Consider the following 27,413-nt stretch of genomic DNA (forward strand, 5'->3'; position numbering starts at 1 on the left):
ATTTCCATCAACCACCATCACAAAGAATCCCATAACTAAGAGCACCACACAAGACAAATAATTTCCGATCTCCCCTTGACAGTGGCAAATCAGTTCTCCAGCTACAATCGATTCAGGACAAATTCAGAAGTACAAGACATGAACAAAATCAATTATGATTTGCGTCAAACCTTTATTGAAACTAATTCTTATTTTCTAAGAACTAGAGCTTCACCAGTAGCATGATACCTTTGAACGACTCTCAAACCAGCAACTTGTTAGCTCTGATACCATATAAAGGGAAGAGAAGAAAAGAGAGAGAGAGAGAGGAGCAAGGAAGTCTCGATCGATTATATTGAGGCTGCCCTCCTTCATTCATCAAATAGACCAACTATTACAAGCCCTACTAGGAATAGAAAAAATAGATATTACAAGTCCTACTAAGAATATGAAAGAACAAAATAGGAAACTAATAATAATTGCTAACTTCTAACTGTATCCAATCCTAGTAGGACTAAGAAAACCCAAACCCATAGTCCGAATAGGACTAGGAAAACCCAAAGAGGAGTTTGTGACTTGCGCTAGACTCCTCCTTTCTCTCGATAAACTTCTAACAAAATCAATTAGGTGATATACAATCAATACCTTAGAGAGGTCCAAAATAAGGCCATGAAACAAAAAAAGGGCTTGGGAACAAAAATTAGGGGAACTTGAACTAGGAATTTGGAGACACTAGAAAAAAGAAAAGAAACCAAATTCAATTCAATAGAAGATAATTCAATTATCACTTGAAAATATAAAAAAAAGAAGATTAAAATTGACGAGAACAAAGGATTACCAAGGGTTGAGAATAGGAAAGAAGAAAAATAAAAGTGACAAGAACAGAAGATAACCAAGGGTCCAAGAATTTTTACCTATGAGCCAAAAAAAAAATCCATTAATATCAACCATGTCCATTGTTGTAGCTTACAACCCCAGATATGTGTTCACTAAAGATCAAACTCAAATTGACCAACCAATGGCAAGTTGGCCTAGTGGTTGGCACTTGATATTTTATCTATGAGGTGTTGGGATTAGATCCCACTCATAGTTGTCATGGCGTCAAATCGATCCAAGGTGGTGGAGGGGTGGCTAATCGATTTGGCGATGAATCGCCCGTTATGTCGTTGCCATGGCGGTCAAATTGCCCATGTTTTATATTTTATTTTCCTTATTTTCTAAAGTTATTTAGTATGCTATTTTTTATTTTCCCTATTTTCTAAAGTTATTTAGCATGCTACAAGCCTACAATATATACCTTATAACATATAAAACCAACATTAAGCAACATCAAATAATCAAAAATCAACATAGCCATATCAAAATCACTTTGAATTTTACAAAAAATCGACCGCCTAGTGAATCAGGAGTGACCTGGCGTCCATGGCGGCGCCATGGTGACACCTATCACCCAATGGCAACCACCATTTGTGAGCCACGTAAATCGTAGCATTGCCATGAACTTCTTTTTCCGCCAGGACGCCGAATCGCCGCCTAGGCGACGCCATGACAACTATGATCCCACTAGTAGAGAAAGAATGATTTGTGAACAATTGACTAGCGCACTTGGTAGAATGGAGCGTTAAAGACAATCCTACCAGGAGGTCTTGGATTCAAGCCTCTTGGTTCATATCTTCCCTCCCCTCATAGAATTGGATTAAAGTAGGACCTATCAAAAAAAAAAAAAAAAAACTCAGGCTGACCAAAACTCAAATATGAAGTAAAAAAACTCATTACAATGAATCATCAAAATCAACTCAAGCTTCAAATAATAAAAATAGCCACTAACGAAGAAAAACGGATTCACTATAAATAGTGATGTAAGATTGCTCCATTGTGACCTATTGGTCATTGATTCGAGTCAAGAAACAGCTCGGGATATAAACGGATAGTCGAAAATCTGAGTTTGATTTGCTTTTCGTGTTCATTTAGAGGTATCCGTATTCGAAAAATCACTATCCGAAAATTATCTGTATCCGTCCGAAAACTAAACGAATGCGACTATGGAAATCCCAATATCCGATCCGTTTAACTCTCCAATAAGTTATGCATCGTGATTACCAATGTGAGACCTTTTTCACCATACCACCTTTAACTTCTTCATTCACATTTTCTATTTTAAATTCCCTTTCAAGATTTAAGTTTCCCATCACTTCATTGGAATTACAATCTTTATTCTGACAAGGGTTTTAAATTGCCCCAGTACCTTTTGTTTTTTCAGTTTCTTTGCTCTTGCTTTCTTCCTTTCTTCAACAATGACCGCTGCATATGGTGAGTTCCAAATCTTCTGATTTTTTGTCAGTGGCTAAGCATGGGTGATCAAAGACCGCAAAGGTTTTTTGACGGTGAGATTACTGAATCAAAGGTCTAATGTAAGGAAACATTGTCTCGTAAATGCATAGATCGGATCAGATGGATTGGTGTTATTGATTCTTATTTTTTTCTTCTGATATTGGATGCCTACTCACTTGATATATTTTGTGTTTGTATTTTTGGCAGCAAAGATCATTTGGATTTGCATGTACAAAAGATAAGAGCAATGCCAACCCAAAGAGTAAATTTCCTTTCCCCCTCTTCCCATTATGCTTTCTAGTACCTTAGTTGATGTGGGTGGGTAGTAAGTAAGTGTATTGATAGAAGAAAAGGTGGTCACAAGCACAGTAGAGGAAAAAATGCAGATCACGCTGATGGAGCTTGCTATAACAGTGGGTATGGTAACCAGAATGTGTATCTGGATCTTCAAAACTAAATCTTTTTGCCCTTTTGCAGGTAACGGTTTTCAAGCAACATGCAAGAAGATAAACTGCTCTCAATGACTTGCTGATCGTCTCAAAGTTGGAGATTTTTGGACTAGAAATCGCCTTCCCCTTCATCGGGGATATCTCCTCCCCTATAACCGTCGCCCTTCCCATTTGGTTTCTGAAACCCTACATATGACCACTCAAAGTGACGATAGCTTAATTTGGATGGTGGAGATTGACCCCTGGTTCTTGCCCTAGATCTGAGGTCTCTTAATGAGTAAGCTTTTGCTATACGAACCGGACCGAATAATATCTGTAATCTGTTTAAAAAAATTGAAATCGGATTTCATACCATTCTACATATCCAGTCGGATAAACGAATCGAATTCGAAGAGAGGATTAATAAACAAATTCGAATTCGGATAGTACCCTATTCGATTCGAATTCGATCAGTTTATATCCCTAAAAACAGCCTTTCTGAAAAGCAGGGTTAAGGCTGCGTACATTATGACCCTCCCCAGACCCCACATTGGCGGGAGCCTCGTGCACTAGAGGTAATGCAAAAGTAGGTTACAAGTAAACTACCCCCGCAGATTACAAACCCCAAACAAGACAAACAAGATTCACTAAACAACTTAACAATAAACAGAAGTAAACCCAGGAGAACAATAGGGAAATAACCAGCAACTAACCCCCAAAGACTTTAGACTAATGTATCAACAAAACCCAACCCAAGCCCAAGCCGATAGGAGAGAGAAAAACCTTGCGATTGGGAAGAGGGGAGTACCTACAGCTGGCTTTTCAGAACTCAGATGGAGCTCTACTTCTGGTCAAATGTAGGCCTTGATGAGGGAAGCAAAACCTCCAAATATGACCAGGTTCTGTCCGCTGGTAATGAAGTTATGAGACTTCTTGATTTAGGGTTTGGAGGGAGAGAAATAGGGAGATCTTCAAGAACCGCAGCAGGCCTTCTTGGGGGAGCTTCAAACCAGGATCAAGTGATCCTCAGATGGACTAGAACAGACCCTTAAAAAGGGCTGCTGGAACAGATCTTGGAGTTGAGAGATGGAGGGGATCGATTGGTCTTCAATAAGTGGCCTTCCTCGCTCGTCGATTCTGGTTCTAGCAGGTTGTATCAGTTTGAACTTCTCTGTGATGTTATTTGCAGAACCAGTGAACAGAAATTAAGAAGGAAGACAAAGGAGAAAGTGGGGGAGAAGGGCTATCTCGGCCAGGGCTTCACCCACAGTATCCCGGCTGTTCTAAGCAATTGACTGCAATTATCTTTTATTCAAATCTGAGAAATAAGAGTACATAGGCTCTTCTATATATAGAGGGAAAAATAGCAATCATACCATAACTAGGAGTTAAACTCCACGTAGGTTTAGACATTACATTATATGAGTTGGGCTTCAATGAGGACTAGACTAGAACTCCAACATGGAATATGTAACTAACTAGTCATTTGCTAATAGGGAAACTTAAACTAACTAAAAAACTGAAATAACAAAGGAAATAGACTCAAAACAGGACTCTAAGCTAATGAATTAAATCTCATTTTCCTACTTTCTATCCATATTTTAGGCCCATTAAAGTGGTCCATCACAAAGAAAACTCATAGGATGAAAGGCCCAACACATACATAACCCAACCCAAGGCTAATTTGCAATAAAATAAGCCCATTAAGTGACTTATCTACATCAGTACGCTTTTTAGTGACATTCATACTTGATATATATAGGGAAAAAGGAGCCTCTCCGAGAGCATGGCTCCTACACCGAGACACAGGCCTTGCGAAATGACTGGTCCGCCCCTATGAAAATAAAAATCCTAACCCTATTGATGCTTTCATGGGTTCTCATTGGTCCCCATGCTGGTGTAGGAGCCATGTTCCCAGATAGAAAACTCTCCCTTATATATATATATATATATATCGAGGATTACTAAATGGCAAGATTGCCAATGCTTAAAAGTCGGAGGAATCAAATGACCCTCATTGAATCATCCCAAGCAAGTTTAACCATTTGGTTCAAATGAATGCATGATAATGTTTTTTATTTGGAATTGGGGGGGGGGGGGGAAGAAAAGATGAATTTTGCGACCCCTTACTAATGAACACATTAATCAGCCTTGAAAGCTAAATGGATTATTGTTTAGTAGTTTCAAAATTTGCAAGAAATCTAAATTTAATATGTGTATGTTAAGCAATATAGGAGGCTCATGGAAAGTTATAGAGCACACAAGAAGGATCTCCACATGGTCTAGAGAGGGGGTGCTGAGTACACATGTGGATATAATTAAGGACATGTATAAGGGCATGGTGACTAGTGTGAGATTTGTGGGAGGTTAAGGCAAGGAATTCCCAATTATGATTGGGTTACATCAAGGAGGCCTTAAGCCCTTACTTGTTTGCTCTTACCAAGGATGAGTTAACTAAGAGCATTCTAGATGAGGTACCCTGGTGTATGTTATTTGCCGATGACATCATTTTAGTGGATGAGACAAAAGCAGGGATCAACAGAGTATGGAGATCAACCTTAGAAACAAGAGGATTTAAAATTAGTAGATCGAAAACGGAATATATGATGTGTAACTTCAATCACTCCATGATGAATAAGGAAACGGTGAAGATTGAGGAAAGGGAGATTCCTCAAAAAGACTATTTTATAAAGGATCATGTCTCTCAAAGAATTAAAGTCGGATGGATAAAGTGGAGAGGTGCGTCCGGAGTGTTGTGTGACTGACGTATCCCTTTGAAGCTTAAGGGAAAATTCTATACGACTATTGTGTGTTTGGGTATGATGTATGGCGCAGAATGTTGGAAAGTTAAGAAGTGTCATATAGAGAAGATGTGTGACGGAGATGAGGATGTTAAGATGGATGTGCAGTGAAACTAAGAAGGATAAAGTAAGGAATGAGCGTATTAGAACTGATTTGGGAGTTGCATCGATCAATGACAAGCTCCAAGAAAGCCGTTTGAGGTGGTATGGTCATGTTCAACAGAAGTCTAGCGATGCCCCAGTAAGGAGTGATAGGATTCAGACTAAAGGCGCTACAAGAGCTAGGGGCAGACCTAAAATGACCATAGGAGAAGTTGTGAGGAATGACATGCACGGTTTAGTACTCGTACCAAGTATGACCTCAGAGAGAGCCTATTGGAGAGCAAGGATCCATGTGGCCGACCCCATTTAGCTGAGATTCTCCTGACTTCCTAGGCTGTGCCTCTTTCCACTTACTTTCATCTTTCACCTCTTACTTTTCATTGCATTCTTCATCTTTCATTTGTCATGTTCCATTGTTCATTTCTCATCTATTTCTCTTTTCGTCTTTTTTCATCCCCCCCCCCCCCATTCTCTCTGTTTTAGAATCCAGTTTTTCTTACATTTTGTGTTTGGGTCCATGTAACCGACCTCAGTAAGTTGGGATAAGGCTTAGTTTGTTGTGTTACCAAAAACTAAGGATATTATGAATTTGTTTATCAGAGATGACAGGGAACATGTGCATATGCAGTATGAATTTGTTCATCAAAGATGACAGGGAACATGTGCATATGCAGCATTTTTCTTTTACTTATATCATCATGAGGTCAACTATCAAACCCAATGGTCAAAACATATCAATATGATACAGATTACAGAAGCCTTTCCAGGTCAGATTCTAGAATGTTGAGACTTTTGGAAATTTAATGAATAAAAGTTATAATTACGCAAATGGAAAAACTAGTTTAGTCACATAGGTTTCCTTCCCCAAAGAGGAAGTAGCAGTAAATAGGAAAGCAGCCAAAGTTTTTGAATACTTATAAAACCAGGTCATACCCATAAGATTGAAGAGACGAAATGGTGATAACTCAAACTTTATCTTTGGAAGTGAGACAAATGCCCATGAGACTGCACCCACCCATGGCTCTGATGGTATCAGCCGCAGTTTGACCCATAGTTCCCCATCAATATCAAAATCCCGAACACGAACTGGCACAGTTATGGGGACAACGCCAAACTTCAGCGAGAGCATTAACAACATCCGAGCACCACCTGTATATCGGAGGCCTATCTGGTACCTACATATGTCAGAAAGGGAGGAAGGGCACAAGACATAAGCAACATGACTGGTAATATTAACTATCATTTCACAAAGTCGCAGCCAAATAAAGTATAAAACGTAGGAGTCTAGTTTTGGTCTTAGTGTTGCAATAGGAGACTACATAGAGCTGACAGTAGAGTTCTAAGTCCAGTTTAGTTTCAAGCTTTGTTTTAGTAGTAGAATGTGATTACGAGTCCAGTCTGAGTCAATATTGGTATAGCAGATAGTTAGGAGTCCGAGTCTGACTCCAGTTTAGATTGAGTTTTATTGGTAGTGGTATGTTTTATTTCTAGTGTTCATAGGAATAACACTGGTAACCAGTACCTACATAAGAGGAGGAGGAGAAGAAGAGAAGAGAAAGAAGAGAGAGAGAAGGGAAGAAAAGCTACCATGATAGGAAGAAGAATTATTCTTATCGTGGTCTATTCCAAAGTATACATAATATTAGAAAACCTTTTAAGACTAAGAGTAGGAAACCTATTAAGAGTCGAATTACAATTGAAAGCAAAAAACAATAACTGAAAATAAACTCAACATCAAACTACTCTAACACACGACTTAAAACTGACTAAAACTCTCCCTCATGGTACACTATTAACAATACCAAATAATGACAGATTAATCACGAACCAGGGAAAACCCAGTGGGAGATTAGCTCAAACAGGATCACTGGAAATTAGAACAGCAAGAAACTTAAGTCGATAGGTTGTTCTAATAGATAGCACAGCTGTACAGCCTGCAAAGTTTGATCAAAATATGATGGCAGAATAATACTTCTGAGAATTCCTACTGTTCACTAGGAAAACTGAAAACAAGAACAGAATTGTTAAATCTATTAGGAAACTCAGAAATTCCAGCAGAAACAAAAAGAGCAGTCAATTTTGGTTAAGTAGATTGGTTAATTCCAGCTATTGGACTCTCATTATATATTCCCCAATTTGGAAGATATTTATTGTATTTTTAATTTAGGATGAGCTAAGCCAATAAGATAGGAAGAACCAAAAGAGCAGGTCAGCAAAGTTTCAGTTTTCTTATTGTTATTATAAATTTTGATGTAATTGTTCACAGGAACTGTTCATAGTCCCATAACAGTGTTTATTTCTTTTGTTTTCCCTATTCACTTTTAGTTTTTAAGAACCTACTCAACCTTACCCTGTTCCCACCACCTTTCCTTGTGGTTCAACATTATAAAATCCATCAGTCTGGACTGCGCTGTGTCAGGGTTACAAGCAGATAAACATTTAAGCATCTTAGACTCTCAACATCATAGGAAAAAAAATGAGAAAAAAAATAAGAGAAATAGAGCAAAAAGGGAAAGCAAAAGATGGAAAACAAAGAGTGAAGGGAAATTTTTTTCATTTGAAACTTCTATTCAATATGATGTTTTTTCGAAAACTTACTGCAAATCATTAACACGGCGAGAAGTTCTACGCTCAACATTCCGGACCGACAATGGTTCCTCCCCTAGTGAGAACTGCTTTATTTCAACTCTTTCCACATAGTCAGGTTTCTTCAGGTTGTCAATAACAGGCTGAAGCAATCCAATGAGCCAATTCTCAATTCCTGCTCTGTAGACCTTCCATAGTTTTCCCAAAACCATGTTCACCCATTCGACAGACTCTTTCCTTTGTAGATCCTTCTCAAGGAACAATGAAAAGCTTGTAGGCACTTGAGGCCATGTACCAGGCTGAGAATTACGCCCTGATTTATCTCTCCTCCTCGAAGTCCAAACTTTATCAAAAACAACCCCAACAAAGAAAAAGAACACAAAAAGACCTGCAACGTTCCTATTTATTGGAGGTGCAGGAATTGGGTGAATTACGCCTAGCTGAGTCCTGAGCTTATCCACCAAAGGATCTTCTTGGAAACCAGTAAAGTTTGATGCCATTTGCATTGGCTCCTGCTCCAGTTGCCCTTGTTCCAACTCATCTGATAATTGCTTCGCAACCAAAGATTTCACACCCTTCCTAGCTGAATTGCGAAATTCAAAATTCAAGTTTGGGTTCCCACTATCACCAGGAAGCAAGCATGCTCTAGACATCCATTTTCTTCCAAAACCACCATTAGAAACAACTTTGACAAATACCCCTTTGCCGGAGCACCCATTTAACCTAGAATTCCTTCCCTTTCCACTTCCACCTCGAACCCTGTCTATCTTGCAAGGACAAACAGAAGGCGAAACCCAGCAAATTTGCGATACAGCTGATTGCAAAATCATTTAAACTACAGAAACTGAAAGCCCCAAGCAAAAATCGGGCTTTCCAATTCACACACAATAGACTGGTAAACATGAATTCAGGGCCAGATTGGCTAACACAAACACTAACCAATCTAAGCAAGAATAGTGTTTTCCTTACTAAAGCAATACCATCATCCACAGCTGAACAAAATGCTACTAATCCTATGATACAAAGTCCTTACCAGATTGAAATATCCACGAAATTACAGCCTTTAAAGAAAACCCAAATCACCAAGAACATATCCTGGATAGCTTCGGATTAGAAGAGGCCTGATTAAACTCCATAAATTTCAAAATCTCTATGAGAAAACGGAAACCCACATATGGAACATCAGAAGAGGCCTGATTAAACTCCACAAATGTCTAAATTTCTATCAGAAAACGAAAACCCAGATATGGAACATCAGAAGAGGCCTGATTAAACTCCACAAATGTCTAAATTTCTATGAGAAAACGAAAACCCAGATATGGAACATCAGAATTCAATTAAAACTGCAATAGAAAAGGAGAATCGTTCACGACAGATTCGGGTCAAGAGAAATGGTTTCAAAAGTAGAATGTTAATCAAGTAAGTGAATTGAAAGCGAAATCATTAATAAATGAACTGGGTTTCTTCGGATTTTGAGGTTTAGCTTTGAGGATGATCTGAGGAGATAAAGAGCGGATGTGGAGGTAGCATTTTGTAGAGATGTAAAAGATTTGGTGGTAGTGGAAGAGAAAGAAAGGGTCCCACACCCACTCGCCACGGAAACCTCAGCATTTGCGTGGATAAAAGAAATTTTGGAGGAAAGTGCACGCGGGATTCTCTTCCTCTGTACGTGGTCTGTGGTCAATGACATGATTAAAAAAGAAAGAAAAAAAAAGTAGTGAAAGCCCTTATTCCTGAATCTCGAGTCCTAACTCCTAACTCCTAACTCCTAACTCCTAACTCCGAAGACAATCTAGCGGGGTTGAGTTTTGCAACTTGCAATACCCTAATTTTCCATATCAGAATATGTGAGTGTCAATCACGGGAGAAGAAATAAGAAATGATATAGTTGACTGGATGATTAGTGTCCATGTAGCCGATTATATTTAGCTAAGATTTTTCTGATTTACTAGGTTATGTTTTAAGAGAGAGTCGTAGAGTGAACCAAGGTTTAAAGTTTAGGTACTTTCTCAATCGATACTGATTTGGATTGAATTGGTATTGTTCAGGACCATACTAATTTTTAATGGATTTTTTTTTCTCTATTCAAAACATTTGGTTTTTGGATTATTTTACCCTCATACCTTGCCAAATTGTGGTGTGAATTCCATTATTTTATTATATGTGAGAAGAATATAAAAGAATAGGGTAATTTACACTACCACCCCGAAAGAATGCCACAATTAGAGATATACTCCTATATAATACCAAATTACACTCACACCCCCTCCTGTCATTCCCTAGTATGGAATATACCTCAAATGCTGACATGAGCTGGTATTTTTTTTTTAATTTCAAAATACCTTTCTAAAAAGTAAAGTACCTAATATACCCTCACTTAACCCCATAACCCTAAATAAAAATAAAAATAATAACAAAAATAAAAATAAAAGTAAAAGACCTCCATCCTCAAATCGAGACTGTGCTCTTCATCCCAAAGCCTTTACTCTCTGTGAAGAGCAGCGATGACGGCAGCAACGGAAATCTGTGCCGCATCTTCTTGTGTACAGGAAACCCTCCATGAACTCCACGGTGAAGGTGAGTTGAGATTAGGGGTAATGAGGGACTTGGGTAAAATATGAATTGATCATGTATTTTAGTGAAAATGGTACAACCATCATTTCAACTCCTCACTTAACAATAAGTGACTGTAGGGGATGCAAGCGTAATTTGATATTATGTAGAGGTGTCTCTCTAATTGTGGTATTCTCTATGGAGTGGCACTATAAAATACCTAAAAGAATATATACAAAGGTTTTGCATGCTCATTTCCTTTTGACACTATTAGGGCAAGTGTTTTCTATCCAAGAATCAACCCCTACACCAAGAGAAAAAGGTGCGCTCCAAGAAAACCATGGTGGCCTTTTCATGCCCCCTATGTCAACCTATGGGGCAAACAAGTCTCTTTCAAAGCTTATTCTGTATTATTGCCGCGTAAACAAATACACTATTGGTGTTTCCTTTTCTTCCCCGTTTTCTCTTCTTCCATTTTGGCTCTCTCTCTCTCTCTCTCTCTCTCTCCTTTCCTCCCCTTTCCACATTGACCAATAAATTATTCAAAAGAAAATGAAAAAGGATTAGAACTTTTTTTACAAAATACAAAACCAAGAAAGAATGTTGACAAAATCAAATAAACGTGGTGTTCTGCTTAATGATAAACATGTTTGTTTCTATGAAAATCATTCCATAATCCCTATATTGGAGAATTCAGGGTTTATGAAACCATGAATCTAGAAAATGATCTCCATAATGGAGAATCAGTCCTTCAAATTTCAAATTGGGATGCAACTTAATTGAGATGCAACAACAACTGTTATCTCTTCCAGGAAAGAGGCAAAGTTGAACCACAAGGAGGTGGCCCATCAAGTTGATAATATTGAGGGTTCACATATAGATTTGCTTGAAAAAGAGTCAGAGTCAATCAATGATGACGATGACTTTGCTCATGGTGTCTTTAGAAACCTATCCCATCCGGTTTTGAGAAGCTCTATCTTTGCTCCCACGATTGGGTTACCTAACTCTTCCATAGTATTTCTTTCTGAGTTTAAAAATGTTCCTTTCTAATTTTCCTTTGTGATGTATGATTTATTCTACTTGTTTTTTAGGAACTGCTATCCCTTCCTTAGACCTGTCTAATAGGGGGAATGGTCATTTTATCTTGTTTTTTCTTATTTCTTTCTAATATAACTTTTCTTATCTATCACAAAAATGAAAGATATAAACATGCTTGCACAAATACATATATTTATTTATTGGTTAGAAAATATTTTAATCAAACCACCCCCTAATAGAAATAAAAAAATTACCATTAGAAAGTCCTAGGCTAAAGCTACACCATTCAAGACGAGATAAAATAATAAATCCAAAGTTAAAACCAAAAGATTAGGAATATTGTAAAAAAAAAATATTAATTACACAATTATATTTTTAAATACAATCAATAATCAAAATAAATACGTGATCAATTAGATTCATATATAGAAAGTCACCTTATTAACGGAACAACAAAGGATGCAACTCCTCAAAAGATGGGGTCAAGGAATTCTGAAAAACAGATAGTATTATCAAAGAAATTATATCAATGTGTGTTAATGCCTAATCGTCAAATTCATGATAACACTAATTGTCCAGGGCTCAATAGTTAAGTTACACTATTGCAACATATTTGTCATGGGTTCGAAACTTAAAAATGTCTTCTGCGAAACAGGAGATAATGGTGCATACACTTAACGTTAATGATGCAGAGAACTCAGTTTTACTATTTACAGATTATAACGTCACTCTTAATTTCAGGAGCAAGTACAATTCTTCACTTCTCAATATGCAATCACATGTATATTCAGTGGACGATTTCATCAGCTACGAGTGACAAGTTCCTATTTAGAAATGCATGCAATTTTGCTTCTATGATTCCATGACAGCTTCCATGATTTGTCATGGAAAATTGTCAATTTTCTACTAGATGTTCTGGATCTGTCATGTAAAATTTTGGTTTGAGATGCATCTCATTTAGGGGTAAAGATTTCCAATACAATCCACTTTAGTACTTTACCAAAACAGTGCTAAAAATCGGCCACATTACAGATCAGATAGGACCCAAATTTTGTTTAGAGAGATGAAACCATACCAAGGATCTGTGCTCTGCAAATTAAGGTGAATGTCTAGTAGTGGTTATAGTATTGTTGTGTGCAATTAGATACATGTCAATACACAAGATGATGTATGATTCAATTAAGCTCTAAAATTTGACATGTGGCTAATCCAACGGTCAGAATTGCAACATCTTCTATCTATGGCCTATTTGTATCTTTAATATGGCAGGGCATCTAATGGCTGCATGGTGACTAGGAATACCGAAGAGTCGTTTCAGTTTAAAACCTCCATAGGACAGTGTATATGTGGAGTTGAATCAAAGTTATTATAGTATCAAGAAACAAGAGTCCACTAATCTGTGCTAACATTTCTCTGCAACATAAACAAAAAAACGATTTTGTTAATCACCCCTCTCCCCAACCCCCCCAAATAGAAAGAGTTATGCTACAGAAACTGGACAAATAAATAGAAATGATAATAGAATCCAGCCCAAAAATCAGTATTAATTCCAGACCACTTTCTCGTGCTCCTACTTGATGTAGAACCTTAATGGAATGTGGCAGGAAGATTGCAGGAGTGTTTTGGAACAACCCACCTGTTTTTTTCTATTCAAACAATCTCTTCACCTATAACAGAAGAAAAGTAAAATGATGCATAAGAAAAAGCACAGAAAATATGAAGTAGATTACTAAATATAATCAAGGAAGCCCAATATTATACATGTGAATTAAAAACAATATTTTTTTATAGTTAGAATGAAGAGAGCATTCATTTTGAGAACTTTTCTAGTTTAGGGGGAAAAACCTTTGGGATTAAGGGTGAGGACAGGAACAGAGAAACACAGAAGATGACATGTTGAAGGAATGGTAAAGCTTGATGCTCTTGTTGAGGAAGTTTAACTTGCAATTGACAGCTAAATTATGCATTTACAGTGATGCACCATTCAATCATCACTCATAAGCAAATGAATGTCCCCATGACTGATTTCAAACAGTGTTTTGCATCAGCTGAAACTATGAAGCTTCCAAAATAATGGGAACCATAGTGTCAGATGAACTTACATTAAGCGAAGGAGTGATCTAGGGTTCCCTGGCTCAAACTTCCATTAAATCCTCCGGAAGATTCAATGGTTTTTGCTATCTCTTCCTTCAGATTTCCATGCTTTTCTATCAACCCTGAGGAGCTTATAGCCTCTGCAAGGCTCTGCTTGATTTGTTGATTCAGAGCCTCAATCTTATTTTTTGACTCCATGTCGGGTGTCTTTCCAGCTGTTGCAACCAACTGCTTGAGCATTTCTATCTTATTCTTCAGATTTGATGAATTGATAACACTTTCTATCGTTTTATTTATTTCTTCATCAAACTCAGCTACCTTGACCTTCAAGTCTGAGAATGATGTTTGCTCACTGAAGTCTTTGGCTTTTGATTCCACAGCGACTACGTCAAACTTCAAGGACTTCAGGACATCAGCCAATTCCAATTCTATCTCCTTTTTCACCTTCATGATTTTATCCTTCAGTCCATAATATGAATCCCTGTCAGTGGGCAACCCAACATTTGCCATATCAGTGTTAAGAGCCTCAATCTTCTTTTTTACATCTGACCGATCCATGACCTCTTTGAATCTCTTATTGATTTCCTGCTTCAATGCTATTATTTGATCATTCTGCTGGGAGGGTTTCTTGGCCTCAGATATTTCCTTCAGCAGATCAAGCTTAGTATTCAAGCTAGCATAATTTGGGGCCAGTGACAGACCCTGGTTGAACTCCTGTTTAAGCTTCTCAATTTTGTCCTTCAGATCTACACCAATTGGTTGATTGGAAGAACTTCTTGCTTTTGCAAACTCCTCTCGTAGCGTATCAAGCCTGCTCTTTAAACCCAAGTCTCTAACTGCCTCAGAAAATTCCTGGTTAACCTCCTTTTTCAATTTCTGTATCATCTCATTCATATCCAACTCTGGAGGCTTGGTAGATGACTCCTTGGCTTTTAGAATTTCATGTTTCAGCTTCTGAACCTCACCTGCCAATTCAAGGTTTGGAGTTCTTCGAGTTTCTCCTTTTTTAGTAATGGGTACACTTTTCTTTTTCAAGTTGACTTTCTTCTCAGGCGCCACTGGGATTCCTTCTTGGAACCCACCGAGACTACGGAACTTAAGCATCCGATGGTGTAGCAGTTTTGGAGTGTCCATCTTCAAGAGCTCCTATATATACATCCACAGGAAAATTTTAGAATCATGATAGAAAATTACAATTGAATGAAAAAAGATTAACATAACTGATACATACATCCATTGCTTCGACGACTGCAATTTTTATCCGTTGTGAGGTCCAAGAAGGGTCAGCATGTGCACCACCGAGTGGTTCCTGCAAAGAGGGTAGATATTCATTTGGGACATGTTTCACATAAGAACAGTACATAAGACTAAAGGTGCCCAGTGGCAGCATCTAGGAAAACTGCTTTCTAGAACAAGGCCAATTCACTGAACAAATCTGTGCTCCAATAACTCGTCATATCAGCTTTGAAAACCTTCCTGTATACTACTTGTTTCTCTTTCATATTTGAAGGATCAAGGAAGATCATCACCCCATTAGAAAAAAAAAGAAAACAATAAGGATTTCTTGTAGCAGTAAGAGAAAGGAAGAGGGACCACTTAATTGGAAACACATGGTGGGTTTACGAATTGAAGAAGGTGGACTAGGAATAGGAATTGCTTCTTTTAGAACCCATCAATCCTTGCTAAGTGACTCTGGAGGTTCACAAATGAACCCCAATATTTGTGGCATAAGATGATTAAGTGAAAATATGCATGAGATGAAAATGGGAACAAGACAGTGGTGGCTAATACAGGGTAACACTAAGGGCTTCTTAGAAGAACATAAATGGACTCGTGCATTATTTTGGGTGAGATATGTGGTGGATTATTATTGATAGATTCCCTCTCTATCCATTCCTACTCTTTCAATCCATCAGAACAGATCAGGCTATCAATCAATCAATTTGAAAATAGCACGTTCATATCGCTTTTCGTTCATTTCCGCCATGCCAACATAGCCGCCATAATTAGAAGCAGGCGAAGATTGGCTAGTATCAAACAGTAAGATGGCTACTAGTAGGGGTTTTCTTTGATGTGGGCCGGCAAGAGATGTGGGCTCAAGCTGGCTCACGTGGGCTTTGTAGGTTGAGGTTATAAGTGGTTGTTTGTTTCGGGCTCAGGAAACGGCTACTTACAAGGATCGGCCGGAGGCATCGATGCAAAGGTTCTCCCACCGTTGTTAAAGCAAGCACTTTCATCCTTCCGGTAGCCGGGCTAGTCCAGTAGGAAAAAAACTAAGGTTCTGAAAGAAATTGCCAACAAGCCCTTTTCCCTCCCATGCATGCACGTGTTTTCATGGAGGTCGATGTATCCAATCCATCACCAACCAAAGTTTGGATCAGCACAGGGCCTAATGAAGGCTCCAGCTTAAGAGGCACGCCAATCGCTCCTATTCTCAATGGTACCCCACGATCAGAGGTGGTACTACGATCAACGAACTATTGGTTTGGAAGTGTAATCCGGGCTAATATGTCAAAGTGGTCATCTGAGGCAAAGGTTTCTGTAACTGTGGAAAAGGCTGTGCCTAAATTTTTTTAATTTTAATTTATTATTATATTTTTTTAATATAGCTACTTTCCCTACCGATCTGTACCGCCGGCAAGAGTGGTTTTTCAGATCAATCTGAATACAGAGTCGCACAACCCGGCCCTCGGATTGCTTCTATGGAAGAGGGGTAATCATTTATGCACCCAAGTTACTATTTATATACTGGAAGAACTGCACTATCATGGGCCAATCTTCCTCTCCCATATGGCACACCCATTGCTATCAATCCGAGTCGTCCCAATCAGCATAACCACCCCTATTCCTTGAAAGTAGCAATTGGGGATGGAAACTGCTTCTAAATTACAGTGGGCTAAGAAAAAAATAAAAAAAAAAACTAAGTTTTGTCTTTCAAGAATGAAGGGGGACAAGAGAACAACACACACACACACACACACACACACACACATTCAAATAGTTTGGAGACATGAGGTCCTTGAAGAAGCCGTACAGAGCTACTTGATGTTTCATAATATTGACTCTCCAAACACTTGTACATTCAATATAGAAAGTGATAAATCATAAAAAAAAATAATAATAATAAATAAATAAATAAATAAAAATACCTACATACCCCCTCTTGCTCTTCTTTCCTTTTCACCCTTTGTGGGCAAAAGTCACATCACACTCCATTTTATACTATTTCTTTTCCGTAATCTCCAAATCTCTCTCACTTCCCTAGACACCCAAGTATAACTTATCACATGACTATTTTTTAACCACCGAAGACTATTGACAATTTCCTAGGTAAACTAACTAGCTTATGCCCAAAGGAACTTTTCCCATAATTCTGTTCTCATATAACAAATTTCAAATTAATACCCAACAGTCGCTATTATGTTTTGATTATGAAGGTATGCTGAACCAGAAGAGAGCTTCTTATGGGAAGGTATTGTTCCCAAGGATTATGGTTGACTTTGCTTAACTGGGATTAGATGCTGAACTCTCTAGTTTATCGGGAGTACAAGTTTTTAAAGAGGGTTAAGGCGCTTTGTATTGAGAAGGGGATTCCTCATTTTCCCATCAGCTCTGATTCTAGAGTTGCTGTAGATGCTGTTGCCGGCAAAGCTAGCTTCACAGTGTCCATAGTACACTAGACTTTTGCTCAGTGCAATATTGATCTGGGTTCCCAACTTCAATTTGTGTGGTTTCAACATATTTGGAGAGGGGCTAACTGCTGCTTTTGTTGCCTCTGCCATTTAGGAATGGAACAGATTCTCTTCTATCCATGAGCCTTTTCCTATGAGTCAATGTAATCAAGAACTGCTATTGTATGGATACTACCTTGTTATCTTTTTTCTATCAATGAAATTATCACACCTTTTAACAAGTAAATAAATAAATTTATCACAATAAAAGAAATTAATCTGGAGAAGAACATTACAGGGATGATGCCATCTGCAATTTTCAGCTTGTACAACTCTGTAGCAGTTATCCTCAGCTTTTCGGCAGCCTGCAAAGATGGAAAACCTCACTTGTCTATCATCAACTAAAAGAAACTTAAATAGACAAGTCAAAAGGAGTGTTATTACAAACCTTTGGAGAAGCTTTGGCACTCTTCCACAATATTGCTGCACAAGCTTCTGGGCTATTGAGTGGAGAAAGAGATATATAAAGATGCAGAAAGTAGAAACAACAAAATAATGAAATAAATAGGAATTGTATGAGCATAGAAGTATCTCAACGGAAAGAACAAAAGGAGAATCCATTGGACAACCATATGATACAGGTTCGATCAAAAACATATATACTACTCTTATCTTTGATTTCCTGCTAAAGTAGTATTCCATCATACTGAGAGGTGTCAAAGTCTGACCAAAGCCCTAAAGTAGGAAATTATGAAGTTAAAGCACATGAAAGATTCCACTAACAAAGCAACTGGCATTGACAACTGAAAATATAATCAAGTATTAATTTGTGTTGCCTCTTATTAAAATGTGAGAACCAGGAAAATTTTGAGTATATCAAAGACTGTGATGGGATACAGTTTCATTATTTTCTATTTCAAAACGTCAAAAAATAAAAAATAAAAAAGGTGGGGGCAATTTTGGGTGTTTCTAAAAAATAAGAAAACACACTTGGTAATGCAAAGTAATTTTCTCTCACTACCTTGAAATCAATGCAGTCCAACAGCAAACAGAACCACCAAAGGACGTGATCCCTCGTATGACATCAGATCTCAAATTCAGTACATCCGATTGAACCACTCTCATGTCCCCTGTTCCATGACAGAGTTCAGCACAGCACCAACAAAACCATCTTTGAAGCCATGTCGCACCTAAACATCGAAGATGGGATTCAAGTGGAGAAGGATTGGAGATGTCTTTTGGTATATTGATGAGCCCAGGCATAAAGACATAGTTGGGAGCCATCATGGGTAGTTCACTCTGCCTCAGTGCCGTTGGATTCTGAACCAGATTTGAAAGAATAGATCCACCCAGAGATCCAGCCTTCTGCACTATAATAGTCCCCACCACAGCTGATGACACAATCGACATACCGTCACCCACGGAAACCCATGCTTCCAGCCAAACTGAAAGCCCTGCTGACACCATAGCCACAAAACAACTGACAAAAGCAACCCCTCTTCCAAAAATACTCCTAAAACCCCCTTCCACGAGAACAACTGGCTAGTGCAGTTGATAGTGTGTGGAACGGTAAAGCCCATCCTACCAGGAGGTATCAGGTTCGAGCCTTCTGGTTCTCACATCCCTCCCAGTTGGAAGTTAAAGATAGGGAGAAGGAGAGAAGAGAGCAAGGAAGAAGGAGAGAAGTTGGGACGAGAAAGAGATAGAAGAGGGCAAATCGTGGTAGAGCAATGAGCTCTTCCCACCTTTATTGGGTTCAAACTAATTAAGAAAAATTACATAGTCCTCCCTAGGGAGGTAAATGGGAAAAAAGAGAAATAGAACTTAGGACAACATATGTAAAACAGTTACTAAAATACTCCTATTACATAAATTCTAACACTCCCCCTCAAGCTGGAGAATAAATGTTATACATTCCCAACTTACATAAGAGGGTTCTAAACTAGTGAGGAATGAATCCTTTAGTGAAGATGTCTGCCAATTGCCCACTTGTCTTCACAAACGGTGTGCAAATGTTGCCAGAGTCAATCTTCTATTTGATAAAATGCCGGTCCACTTCAATGTGCTTTGTTCTATCATGTTGCATTAGATTATGGGCAATGCTCATAGTTGCTTTGTTATCACTATAGAGTCGAATAGGTCCTTCAGTGTCATACCCCAACTCAAGAACTAACCGACACAACCAAATGAGCTCACAAAACTCTATGAGCCATTGCCCTGTATTCAGCCTCTGCACTAGATCTAGCTATAAAGGTTGTTTATTGCTCCTCCATGTAACTAAGTTACCACTAAAAAGTGTGCAATAATCATATGTAGATCGTCTGTCAGAGATGGATCTAGCCCAATCAACATCTGAATAACCTTCTATCCTCAAGTGATTGTTCCTGGCATACACAAGTCCTTTTCCTGGAGAGGACTTCAAGTATCTGAGGATGCAGTACACAATATCCAAGCATCCACTCTTGGGCGCTTATATAAACTGGCTCACTACTCCCACTGCATAAGTAATGTCTGGGCAAGTCTGAGACAGATAGATCAGCTTCCCCAGTAACCTCTAGTATTTCCCTGCATCAACAAGGGAAGGACCACAGTTTTCCCCTAGCTTATGATTCTGCTCAATAGGAGAACTTACCGGTTCACGACCCAACATCCCTGTTTCTTTTAACAACTAACACAAATTTTCTTTAGCAAATGTTGATTCCCTTCTTAGACCTTGACATTTCAATTCCCAAGAAATACTTCAAGTCTTTCAACCTAGCTATTTCATCATGGTCATCTCCAGTCACCACGATATAATACAATCAATGTTGTGATAGTACCATTACCTCGCCGGGTAAATAATGTGTGGTCTGCTTGACTCTGGGAATATCCATTCTTCAAAATGGCTTGCCTGAACCTCTCAAACCAAGCCTCTGGTGATTGCTTGAGACTATAAAGTGCCTTATTTAGGAGACACACCTTAACATCAGCTACAAGAAACTTAAATCCAGGAGGGGGCTTCATATACACTTTCTCCTCTAAGTCTCTATGGAGGAAGGCATTCTTCACATCCAACTGATATAAGGGTCAATCTCTGTTTTCCGCCATAGATAAAATAAATCTTAATGAATTATGTTTGGCCACAGAAGCAAAGGTCTCCTGATAATCAATTGCATACACCTGACTTTACTCTTTGGCCACAAATCTTGCCTTGTACCTCTCAATAGCACCATCTATCAGTAATTGATTATACAAACCCACCTACATTCAATTGGAATTCTACCCCTGGCAAAGTCAACCAGTTTTCAGGTATAGTTCTTCACAAGTGCCATCATTTCCTCAGACATGGCTTGTTTCCCCTTGGGGTCTGACATAGCCTTAGTAACAATTTTGGAAATGGAAGCAGAAGAAAGAGCAACTGTAAAAGCAACACATGTAGGAGAGAGAGCATCATAGGAAACAAACTTCGCTATAGGATTACTACAAGCTCTCTTACCCTTACGAACAACAATAGAGAGGTCTAACTCAGAATGAGAAGAGGAGATTTTACTTGACTAAGTAAAGGGAAACTCAAAATGTGGATCCAATGAGGACTCATAGCAGGTCTTCTTTGTCCTTCTTGTGCACACAATATCAAGTTCCTTCTCTTTACAAGGACCATCAGTATCAACAATATCCACAATGTCAACATCATCCACTTCTCTATGTTTCCGAATATCAAGATAAAAAAGAGTAAGAGGCGAGGGAGTAAAAAATGGAATGGCATCAGCAGCCTTTTCAATTTCGCTTCCATTCTCCCCTTGAAGAGGATGCTGAGGAGAAACAGAGAAAGAAACAGACGCAAGAAATGTGACATCTTTGGAAAGAAGACCCCTACAAGAAGAACAGTGGTAACACTTGTAGCCCTTGGTAGAGAAAGTGATGGGGACATCAAAGTGTACAGGCGCAACAAGAAGAAGAAGCAGCCATCTTTGTGGCTGGAAGAATAGAAAGAAAAAGATCTTGTGGGCTCCAAGATCGATCCAAATTTTTAGAAGATCTTGGAAGATTTTGTGGACCCCACCAAATCTTATTTGATTCTAGTACTTTGCTTTAAATTTAGTGATATTTGATTGTCTTACACAATTAGGAAACTAGGATTTCTTTATATTGATCTATTAGGTAGTTTTTATTTCATGCAATTGAGTTTCTAAGTATCTTTTTATTTTTGGAAGTTTACTCTCTTTAAGTGTAAGGCCATTGGCCATTGTTCATGTTCAATTAATGAAGAATATTGAAAAGAAGAATAAACCCTCAAACCCCTCACGGTTCTCTCTCTCTCTCTCGTTCTCTCATCTTTCTCTCTCGCCTCTTTCCTCCCTTACTCTCTCGGCTCTCTCTTCTCTCAATCTTCTTGTCTCGCCTCCCTCTCTTTCTTTTCAGTCTTATCACTTTTTTTTTTCTGCTGCTGTGTTGTTAATACTGCACCTGCTACCTTACCTCACTGCTGCTGCAACACATTACTGGAGTTACAAAATTGCTGCTGCTGCACCTGCTGCCTTACCTCACTGCTGCTGCACCTGCTCTTCCTACTGTTAAATATTCCTACTGTTATAAACTTGCTGCTGCAACGTATTTCTGCCCGTACAAAACTGCACTGCTGCACACTGCTGCATTTACACCACTGCTGCTACTCTCTCTACAATTGGCTGGATGTATCTTCTTCAACAAAAGGTGGACTACAACCTCTTTATTTTGGAGAACCTGGATTTCTTCTTCTCTCCTCAGATCTGAATAACAGTATGGTAAAGTACTAAACTAAATCCTCCCCACCTCCCTAAATCCCTATTACATATATTGCAACCCATTGACGTTGAAGTCTGCCCTTGCCCTTTGTTTATGCCTATTTTATCGATTGTTGCATATCTAATTTGGGTGTCTAGATGGATTTGTGCTGAACCTAATATTCATATGTCGTTTGTTCCCTTCCCCATGTCCCCACTTGAAACTTGAGTAAGAATTATGTGTTTTTCCGTCTAGATTAATATTGCTTTTGGCTACTTTGTTTATTAGTCTCGCTTTATCTTGCATGCTTAATCGTGTTTGCTGAGATTCTTTGGTCTTATTTACCTAAGCCCCTTGAGTTAACCTACCTAGTTAGTTAATCTTGTAGGAGACCTAGTCATCTAGGAACCCCCCCTACATCAGGAAGAATACCTAAAGAAGAGGTATTTGAGAGCCTTGGGATCAAGTTTGGTGCTGGAGGATTTGTTAACACGCACATAACAAACACAAGTAAACACCTTGGGAGGAAGAGAAAAAGCAGAAGACTGAAAACACAAGAATGCAAAAGGGTTTTGAGACCCAAGGATTTTGGTAGGCATGTGATTAATGAGAAAAACAGTAGTAAGAACAATTTCAGACCAAAAGGTAGGAACATACATACCAAACAGAAGGCTCCTACCAACTTCTAACAAATGACGATTTTTCCTCTCAGCTACCCTATCATGGTGGGATGCAGCAACATATGCAAGTTGATGGATAATACCATTGTCAGTAAAAAAAAGTCTTGTAGACAACCATACATATACTCCCCATCACCTTTATCAGGCCAGACAATTTTGATCTTGGTTTCAAACTAGGTACAGACAATTTATAAAAGTTTTGAATGCATCATAAACATCACTCTTCTATATCATGAGAATAGTCCAATTACAATAAGAAAAATCATCAACAAATGAAACAAAGTAATGACGAACAAACAATGAAATAGTGGAACAAAGTCCCCAAACATCAATATGCACAATGTGAAAGGGAACTGCACATCTATTACCATGATAGGGATAAGATGAGCAACAATGTTCAGCAAAACTACATGGTTCACAATGAAATACATGAGAAGAAGAAAAATATGTAAATAAATGAGGTAATTGTTTCCTCATAACAACAAATGAGGGATGTCCCAAACATTGATGCCAAAACATCATCGAGTCTAGAACTACTATCACTACGGCCACATCCATAGGACTGTGGTGTAGTAAAAAAAGATAATAGGCATCTTTCATTTGGTAGAATATTTTGAGTTATCAAACATGATGATTAGGAGCACTGGAGGTTTCATAAATCTGTCTTCATTAACAAATTGGGCAAAAATAAATCCATTGATAATTCAAAACATCATCAGGTCATTCTCCAAATGAAACGGTTAAGACAAAAGATAATAGGCATCTTTCATTTGGTAGATTACCCACACAAGATAATATATATACAATAAAGGAAAAACCCAGCAGGTAATGTTTCATTATCTAGAGGAGCTACAAGCCCCCGACTAAAAAAATTAATTGCAAAATCACCTGGCAACAAAGAAAACTGCATTTTCAAGCATTAGTAACTTATTTGCACATCCTATAGCCAAAGCACCACCAGAACCACCTTCTCCAATAACAACAGAAATAATTGGAACCTTCAGGCCGAACATGGTCCTCAAATTGTGAGCTATAGCTTCACCCTGCAAGCGAAAGCGGAACTCAGCAATCCGGTAAGTAGCAAAACATGTTTTACATAGTTTAAGCTAAATCAAAATGCATACTTGGCCTAGTTCCTCCGATTTAAGGTCTGCAAATGCCCCTGGTGTGTCGATGAAAGTGATAATAGGGAATCCATGGTGATCTGCGTAATACATCATGCGTAAAGCCTTCCGGTAACTGTTCAAAATCAAACTTGCTGTTTAGAAATTTAAACTAAATCCTCCCCCCACCCCAAACCCCCCCCCCAAAAAAAAAAAATTTAATTTTTCTTATGCAAGACTTCATCATTTTGGGTCACACAAAGCTTTCTATTATTTTTTGAATTTAACTAAATTAGCCTGGGTTGCATCTCATAAGTAATTTGATACTCTAAATAGCACCATTGGAACAGAATTAAGCTATCAATATGAATATATGGTCATAATTGGCAATGATACAGTTAAACTGTAAATCTATGACTAACTGCCTTCTCATATCATGATTCATGATCTAAAGGGCATACCCATGTGGAGTAGGCATTCCAAAGTTGCGCTGGATATTTTCTTTTGTATTCCTTCCTTTCTGGTGACCCATGAACATATAACTTCTACCATCTATAGTTCCAATACCACAAACAATGGCAGGATCATCATAACCTGCTCTATCTCCATGAAGTTCGACCCACTAGACAATGGAATCAAAAACATGAGTCATATATTTCCCTCAAAATCTGACAATATGCAAATTTAAAATAAAAAAAGGTTCCTATTGTAGGAAATGAATAAATTACGAAAAATGAAAGTCAGTCTCTCCACAGAATTACTAAACCTTGTCAGTGATGTTCAACACATGGTCAAGAAATGTCGGCCTGTTAGGATGACGAGCAATGTTCACGCGTTGTATTGGGGTCAGATGCGTGTATAAATCCTTTATTGCCTGAAATCAACATTATTACATCAGCCAACATAGGCAATCAGAACCAGAATGTATCTTCTCAAAGAAACAGTCCATCAAATAGCAATAGAAGCAAAAAAAAGCAAGAGGGGTGAACATCCAAGTCAAGCTGTGGGACGCATAGCTAGTTTAACCATTTTAGACAAGGGTACACTAGCAAAACCAAAGTGTATTCGCGTGTTGCATCGTTCATGAAAGAACTAAGCTTAGTCTAAGTGTCTAACCCACATCACTAACATCACATGAGACGGTACACCTAGAGTATAATCGCAATAATTTAACCATACCTCTAAAAATCACATTTTATACAAAATAACATGATGGAAAAATAATAAAATTAAAAATGAAGGTAAAAATGAAAAAGAATCAAGTAACTTGGGATCTCCACAGTTACAGGAATTCCCTAAATATTTCTTCAAATCCTAAAATATCTTAAATAGTTTAGAAGAGTTATTCAAGACTTTGCCTGTTGGTACTTATTCTCCAATGAGATGATCTGATCACTGAAGTCCAGACCAGTTTCATTTGCCATTTTTCGCACCTGCAAACAAGGAAATCAGATTCCGAAACTCCTAAATTTTTACTAATAAAATCAAATACTAAGCCAATTTTGAATTAAGCGGCACCCAAAAAGTTGAGCTTACATCAATGATCTTCTTCTCCAGACTCACGAGGGGTTTCTCAAAATCCAAAGTAACTGGCTTTGGTCTCTCTTTCAAAGGCTTGAAATGCGAAAGATGACTTATAGCCCCACCTTTGACATTAGGGTCTGCATTATCTGGCCATGGATGATCATGCTTCTTCACCTTCCTAATCTTTGCATCGACAGTAAAATCCCTCCTCGCAACCCCAAACCGCGACCTACCCAGTGCTTTCAGAGGAACACCATTGAGGCCATTTCTCGAACTTCGGAGAAGATCTGAAGCAGTAGTTCCAGGAAATGTAACTGGAGAATGATACACAGAAGCCATTCTTATGCTTCCCAAGTATAGAACTAAAATCCTCCAAATGCCACCAAATAGAGGGCCAAAATTAGTATAAAATCAACAAAGGTAGCTCCTGAATACAGAAAAATTCCTCAAATCATAGGCAAATTTCTCTGAAGGAGTTCAAATCGATTGCGGCAGAAGATTTGAGAAGGAAGGAGAGAGAGAGAAAAGGTGGCGGAGCAACCAAGGGAGGAGAGCTCGAGGAAAGAGGGAATCCGGTTCAGTGAAGATGGATCGTTGACGAATGAAAAAGCCTATTAACGAGCCAGCGATTTTGGGGTTGGCCGTTGTGGGGGTCGTTGGTTGGGACGGCTGTCATAGGGTCGGTTTCTATCCCAGACTTGATTATGTGATCCGGATCCGGATCCGGATCCGGATCTGATTATATATATATATATATATACTATTAAATACGTACGTGTGGCTTGATTTGGTGAGAAAGAGGGACTTTGATCGACATTTGGTGGAAATGCATGTGCCATCAATTTGAAGATCACCAAATTAATCTTTGTTCTTGTCGTTTAATTTTGACATATGAGTCAGATTAAAAGTAGATTTATAAAATAGTTCTACTCTTATGGAAGGTGAAGTTTTGACATATTAAAAACAATATTTAAAGGATTTGTAAAAGGATGGATTTTAAGCATCATAATCAATATATATATATATATATATATATGATAGCAAACACCTTAAAATTGGGTCTTAATTTTCACGTGTAAGGATTTGGTACCTAAAAATTCCGATCAATCGTAAGGGTGAACAAAGACATTGTAGTGAATCACTATGGGTCTCTTGGTAATTTGATCAAATTAAATGGTTCTCCTTAGCATCAACTTCCGTTCTCAGAATTTCAATATTAAAATTGTGGGTTTATAGTATAAGGGAACATGGAAAATAGTAGTTGTCATTGTTAATTCTTGTTTACTTCATGTGAAGTCTATATCCACCCATTGTCTCTCATTACATCAATGAGAACTTCACCAAGAATTCAAAAAATTAAATTATTTCTTATAATTTATGGTCCCCAAATCTTCATCCTTTTTTTTTTATGGAAAAGGAAAAATTCATAGTAAAGATACAATATCTATGTTCAGCTTAGTACATATGAGATAGGAGTCTGTGGTTACCGAGATCCAAGGTAATTGTTTAACAAAAAGTACCACTTTAGAAAAGTGTGGATTCCAACTCAATCTCCAAACCTCATTCAAAATACATTCCGCAAAAACAGAGCACCTAGTTGGAAAAGCAATACTCTGAAGGTAAAGTTCTTAAAACCTCGTTAATAGATGAGAGAACATTTTTGGATTCAACAACACAAACATCTATAGAAGGCATCATCAAAGTGCAAAACCTTTGGATTGAATGTGACTCTGTGGCAGTGATCACCCTTCTTTCTAGAGGTTTCATTCCATGGTTTGTA

The 27,413-nt window shown here is 38.2% G+C and overlaps 2 protein-coding genes across 2 annotated transcripts in view; both read right to left on the minus strand.

Moving 5' to 3' along the window:
* The window catches only part of LOC122079228 (tricalbin-3), a 31,019-nt gene extending 21,063 nt beyond the window's left edge, over window positions 1-9,956 (minus strand). Inside the window, exons 1-2 of the mRNA XM_042645503.1 lie at window positions 8,240-9,956; window positions 6,575-6,816 (exon numbers count right to left, since the gene is read on the minus strand). Coding sequence (XP_042501437.1) covers window positions 6,575-6,816; window positions 8,240-9,057 — 1,060 coding nt within the window. The 5' untranslated portion in view covers window positions 9,058-9,956. The remainder of the gene's footprint in view (window positions 1-6,574; window positions 6,817-8,239) is intronic.
* Window positions 9,957-13,130: 3,174 nt separating this feature from the next.
* Window positions 13,131-26,230, minus strand: LOC122079463 (acetyl-coenzyme A carboxylase carboxyl transferase subunit alpha, chloroplastic-like). The gene is made up of 11 exons (XM_042645958.1): window positions 25,646-26,230; window positions 25,468-25,542; window positions 24,876-24,983; window positions 24,571-24,731; window positions 24,131-24,245; window positions 23,895-24,049; window positions 18,032-18,083; window positions 17,880-17,948; window positions 15,144-15,221; window positions 13,921-15,058; window positions 13,131-13,485 (listed from the first exon to the last, which is right to left on the minus strand). Exons 1-10 carry the CDS (start codon window positions 25,970-25,972, stop codon window positions 13,922-13,924), a joined length of 2,277 nt encoding a protein of 758 aa, XP_042501892.1. The 5' UTR covers window positions 25,973-26,230; the 3' UTR covers window positions 13,131-13,485; window position 13,921.
* Window positions 26,231-27,413: the final 1,183 nt, after the last annotated feature.

The sequence above is a fragment of the Macadamia integrifolia genome, chromosome 5, assembly GCF_013358625.1.
Source record: "Macadamia integrifolia cultivar HAES 741 chromosome 5, SCU_Mint_v3, whole genome shotgun sequence".
Lineage (NCBI taxonomy): Eukaryota > Viridiplantae > Streptophyta > Magnoliopsida > Proteales > Proteaceae > Macadamia > Macadamia integrifolia.

What these genes read in the sequence shown, in the direction of transcription:
- LOC122079463 (XM_042645958.1), bottom strand. Translation starts at nt 25,972, where the DNA reads ATGGCTTCTGTGTATCATTCTCCAGTTACATTTCCTGGAACTACTGCT. An exon ending in GGAATGCCTACTCCACATGG is followed by an intron (nt 24,246 to 24,570) that starts GTATGCCCTTTA and finishes GATTTTGAACAG; the next exon opens with TTACCGGAAGGCTTTACGCA. An exon ending in CAGTCGTCGAAGCAATGGAT is followed by an intron (nt 15,059 to 15,143) that starts GTATGTATCAGT and finishes ATGTATATATAG; the next exon opens with GAGCTCTTGAAGATGGACAC.